The sequence below is a fragment of the Syngnathoides biaculeatus genome, chromosome 6 (assembly GCF_019802595.1).
Source record: "Syngnathoides biaculeatus isolate LvHL_M chromosome 6, ASM1980259v1, whole genome shotgun sequence".
In the NCBI taxonomy this organism is placed as follows: domain Eukaryota; kingdom Metazoa; phylum Chordata; class Actinopteri; order Syngnathiformes; family Syngnathidae; genus Syngnathoides; species Syngnathoides biaculeatus.
In genome coordinates this window covers 7,931,714-7,937,007 of record NC_084645.1, presented here as the reverse complement: position 1 = coordinate 7,937,007, position 5,294 = coordinate 7,931,714, and the positions used below count along the sequence as shown (strand labels likewise).

The 5,294-nt window shown below is 43.8% G+C and overlaps 1 protein-coding gene across 1 annotated transcript; it reads right to left on the bottom strand.

Annotated features, from left to right (window-relative positions):
- Positions 1–1,193: 1,193 nt before the first annotated feature.
- On the bottom strand, positions 1,194–5,294 carry il17c (interleukin 17c). Its single transcript, XM_061823137.1, has 3 exons — positions 5,121–5,294; positions 4,811–5,043; positions 1,194–1,719 (listed from the first exon to the last, which is right to left on the bottom strand). Exons 1-3 carry the CDS (start codon positions 5,244–5,246, stop codon positions 1,470–1,472), a joined length of 609 nt encoding a protein of 202 aa, XP_061679121.1. The 5' UTR covers positions 5,247–5,294; the 3' UTR covers positions 1,194–1,469.

The window sequence follows — 5,294 nt, the reverse complement described above, 5'->3', positions numbered from 1 at the left end:
TGAAAAATAGCTTTTTGTACACATGCATTTTATACTGTGGTCAACAGTGCTGGCGGGCCGCATATTATTGATTTCATGATAGAGGCCGCGGGCCGGTAAAAATTTGTCCACGGGCCGCAATTGGCCCGGGGGCCGGACTTTGGACATGTCTGTTTTAAAGGAAGAGCTGGCTCAGAATGTCTTGGAGGTGAAATGAGTATCAGATCGAGTGATGAGACTAAAATTTGAAATTGGTGGTGTTATGTATAATGTGGTTAGCGGCTATGCCCCACAGGTAGGATGTGACCTAGAGTTGAAAGAGAAATTCTGGAAGGAACTAGACAAAGAAGTCCTGAGCATCCCAGTCAGTGAGAGAGTTGTGATTGGTGCAGATTTCAATGGACATGTGGGCAAAGGAAACAGGGGCGATGAAGAAGTGATGGGTATGAGTACGGCATCCAGGAAAGGAACTTTGAGGGACAGATGGTGGTGGACTTTGCAAAAAGGATGGATTGACAGTAGTGAACTCTTTTTCCAGAAGAGGCAGGAAGATAGAATGACCTACCAGAGCGGAGGAAGAAGCACGCAAGTGGATTATATTTTGTGCAGATGATGTAATTTGAAGGAGGTTACTGACTGTAAGGTAGTGGTAGGGGAGAGTGTAGCTCAACAGTATAGGATGCTGGTGTGGAGGATGACTCTGGTAGCGGGTAGGTTAGAAAGATAAAGGTAGAGCAGCGAACCACGTGGTGGAAGTTGAGAAAGGAAGAATGTTGTGCGGCCTTTCGGAAAGAGGTGCGACGGGCTCTTGATGGACAGGAGGAGCTCCTGGGAGGCTGAACTACTACAGCAAAGGTGATCAGCGAGACAGTACTTGGTGTGTCTTATGGTGGGAAAGGGAAGAAGGAATTTGTCTTAATTAATGCATGTACAGGTATTCCATTATCTTTGACAATAAATAACACAATCATACACAAAATATTTTTATTTTTGCTTGAAAGAAGCTACCTCTACGAGTCCTGTTGACTGAATCAAGTCCCACTGGAACAACAGTAAAACAGCATCAGCATTGAATTCTCAATTATATATTATATTATTAATTATTAATTAATTCACACACTTGCAATGTCAGATCTTCTTCATGGACTTCTGAATCTTCTAAACCTTGCAGAATAAATTAAATGAGTACAAAATTACTGTATTTTAAAATACAAATATCCTCATTCAAAAAAATGGAAATATCCAGTGTCCTTAGGACAAGAAATACAGCATTGCAAATAAATAAATAAATAAATATACAAACGGGAGAGAATAAATCAAGGTTCATTCAACTTTGAGCTTCTGAAGTCTGACTAAATTCAAGCAAAAAGAAAAAGGTCAACTCCCATGTCGGCAGCATGTTTTGGAACATATGACGACACATTCGTGACGGATCCCTATTTCACGGACCCGTCAGTCAACTGTCATGTCGCGTTCCCCGTGCTCTGAGATTACACAGTGATGCGGGGTCTGGCGCAAGTGCAGCCCACCGTCACCACCACGGAGACGGGCTTCAAGTAGTACTTGTAGCCATCGCTGCAGCGCTCCCTTTTCAGGAACACTCTGGTCTGGTTTATAGGAACAGAGTTGTAGTCGTGGCTCAGCACAGGGGTCCCCTTGTTCTTGATCATGATGCATCCAGAGCACAGACACTGAGCTTCGACATAGGTGGCTGGGTAGTGGTCCTTCATGTTCCGCCATCTAGAGACCAAATGCAGGGCACAGGGAAATCAGTACAGTAGATAGCTTTACCACACATATAGTGAAGTATGTCATGATTTTTCTGTACCCCTTATCCTCAAAAGGGTCATCAGTGTGCTAGGCTGGAGCCTATTCCAGCTAGCTTTGGGAAAGAAGTGGGGTTCATGGGGGTTTATGGAGCTGTCCCTAACTTAGGACCTGTTTGTCATGGGTGATCCTGACCACTTTTTAAAACTTTCTTTTAAAAGTGCCGTTCACTTGAATTTCTAGTACAGTAAATGTATTTTTTCCCCTGTACTACACCTGTATACCACAGCTGGCTTGCAACACACTGCATTTGCTGAGCTCCATTTACTTTTTTTATTTATCTCTTTGGGCGGAGGGTTGTAGTTTAAATGCAACATCCATCCATTCATTTTATGAGCTGCTTATCCTCATGAGGGTCACGGGAACGCTGGAGCCAATCCCAGCTGTCATAGGACAAGAGGCAGGGTACATCCTGAACTGGTTGCCAGCCAATCACAGAGCGGAAAGAGACATATAACCACTCACAATCACACCTAGGGGCAATTTAGAGTGTCCAATTAATGTTGCATGTTTTTGGTATGTGGAAGGAAACCAGAATAACCGGAGAAAACCCACACAGGCATGGGGAGAACATGCAAACTCCACACAGGCAGGGCTGGGATTCAACCCTGGACCTCAGAACTGTGAGGCCAACGCTTTGGAAAAAAGTTGTTTTTACTTGAAACAGTACTTTCAGCACAAAGGTTTTACATTGGGCAACATTTTGGTCGCTCCTTTTATTTTCATACATTTGTCTGAAAGACTTCCATTTTGGGCAATGTCACGTGACTTTTTTTTTTTTTCACAATTTTACCAAAAAGTGACTATTATGTCCCACCAAACAACCTGGTAATCTCGATCTCTGTTTGATGTGCCAATTACAGCCGTCAATACTGTTTGATGACGTTTTTTTTCTTGCGGTAGAATTTGCCCTAACTTGTTTATTTCATAAAGTATAGTGTTTCAGATGAAGTGATGTCGTTGTGCAATGTATACGTTTTGCACAATCTTATTGAGAGTTTTTATCTAGTTGTCATTCACGCTTTGATTCCCACAATAAACCTGAAGTTACTGGTTGTTTTTACACCCTGTACATATTTGGAGAACTATATATTTTTTCTTGAGTCATAGGATTCTAAAGTAACAGTACAATTTGTGGCTAAGGAGTACCCGCCTCTGGTTATAAATAGAACAGACAAAATCATGTATGATTCACGATGATCCAACCTGTGCCAGCAAGCGCGCAACAAAGGCCATTAAAAAAGAACATTATGTGCACAGGAAGTCAGAAAGAAACTGTCCTTCATTAGGTTGGCGTTAAAACGGTCATTTTGCAAGCTCTGCGCACTTATTTTGTTTTCTCTTCTTTTTAAGTCACATCTATCTCGAAGGCAAATGCGCTTTGGAGGTGAGAGCATTTCCCAGCTGGGGTGCTCGAGCGCCTTTCACTTTGAACAATGGCAAAAAGGAAGCGGCGCGATGAGGAAAGCTCGGGAAAACCTCCGTGACACAACATGACAACTCTGCAAATGTGATGCAATTGGCGGCCGACGGGACTTTCCCTTACGCTGATCACGTGAGCGCGTCACGGTGGCAAGAGCGGAGAAAGAAACTCTTAACACAAATCTAACGAGTTGACGTCGATGGGGAGATCGTTTTGTCATCGCATTGTCACGCTTCGTGTATTTACAAGTTTTGATTTTGTTTACGTTTGGATTGAAGACACGTGGAAATAATAAATAAATACAGACATACAAAGCAAACAACGGCATTTCTTAGTTAACACATGTGGAATAATATAATAATATTATCAATCGAAATGACTACAGCAGTGGTCGACAAACGTTTTACACCGAGTAACACCACCACTTCCCGCCCCCCCAAAAAAGGAAGTTTTGTAAGTATTAGTAACGATATACATTAAAATATAGTAGCGTACCAGGTCCAAGTGTTCATAAAAAAAACGAGTTAGGCTTTATCACGCACAGTTAACTTGGAATATTCATATTGCTCTAAAATACGGAACGATAAGTCTGCTTAGGTTTCAGTCAAAATACTGGACACATAAGAAACTGTCGCTTGACTCAACGCCTGAACTCGCCAAAGCGCAAGAATAGTCCTGCCTTTCCTCACACAATTCAGTCGAAAATGTGTGCTTAGCGATTGTGAGAAAAAAAAATGATGCAGTTCTCGGCATGAACGACAAACACCAATTTGAGACATGGTTGATTCGAGGCACCAACGCGTTGTCCGCGGGCACATGGTTGCCCGAGAGGACCCCTTAAGGGGGCCACGATGCATGTTTTTAAAATAGCACAGGTCACAAATTGTTTTTTATTATTATTATTATTATTATTATTGCTTTAAATTTTGAATCAGACTTGCTTACATTAATGTTTAAAATAATAATTAATAACGTAATAATGATAATAATAATAATAAATAATGTATGTGGAGTTTTATTATTTTGGAAGTTTGCTGCAAACAGGTCATGTAGTCCCTCATTGGTTTGGTACTCAAAGAGTAGCCCCCAGTCTCAAAAAGGTTGTTGACCCCTGACCTAGCCCCTATTTAGGAACGCTCAAACACCACTAAAATGAATCCTGGCACTCCTCAATTCCGACCCTGGACTGACCCCTGGTTCAAGCCATGCAATGAGTGAAGTTTGCCAACCAAACTTTTTTTTTCTTTTTGGGAAGGGGGCGGGGGGGTCTACGCTTTCTTATGGTAAGTTCAGCACACAATATCCTGCGGGTCTTTAAAGAAGCCAAAATACTCCCCCAGCTGCCACAATGGCGAACTCACCTTAAAAATGCATCTGGTGGTGAATGAGTTTTGTGTGTTTAACAATACCAGATTACTTCTTTTACTTCAATGCAACCAGTTCATAAATCCTGTTCTATAATTACTTTCTGTTGAGCTACCAAAGTATGGTCTAGTCAAGTGTGACTTTCAGGTTGCCCCAAGAGTGCCCCCCCCCTCCCCCCAAAAAAAAGGTGATGATGAGGCTGGTGAGGATGCTTACACGTATCTCCAGGGAGACAGGGACCTGTTCTCCAGGTCCCTGTGATGCGTGTAGAGGTCCAGGGGGCACGCGAAGGGGGAGTCGTGGGGCGCCACCGCCGGAGGCTCCGGCGGCTGCGGGTAGTGGCTCTCCAACTTTCTGCCGGCCACCTTACTCAGCTCCCATTCCTCGTAGCAGCGGTTGGAGTTGGAGGTCCGCGTGAGTACCAGAAGAAGGAGCAGCACGGCCAAAGTCTGAGTGGCACGGGAAGCGGGTCAGACGTGGTTCGGACAGGCGGCCGAGCGAGCTAGCGAGGGACGCTCCCACTCACCTGAGCCACGGCGTCCATCCTCTCTGTTGGCTCGCCTTGTCTTGTCTGCTGAGTGTCGCCGGCGGACATGCTCGAGTCTGTTTTATTGGTTTGGGAAGCCGCCGTGGCATGAGGAAATGGAAACATGGAAAGAGGACTTGCTGAAGACTTTGGGTAACTTCCAACTTCCACGCA

Bases quoted from the DNA above. Each gene is read 5' to 3' on its own strand.
- il17c (XM_061823137.1), bottom strand. From the start codon at position 5,246: ATGTTTCCATTTCCTCATGCCACGGCGGCTTCCCAAACCAATAAAACA. The intron at 5,044-5,120 runs GTGAGTGGGAGC...CGTGCCACTCAG, and splicing joins GGATGGACGCCGTGGCTCAG to ACTTTGGCCGTGCTGCTCCT. The intron at 1,720-4,810 runs GTAAGCATCCTC...TTTGGTCTCTAG, and splicing joins CTGTCTCCCTGGAGATACGT to ATGGCGGAACATGAAGGACC.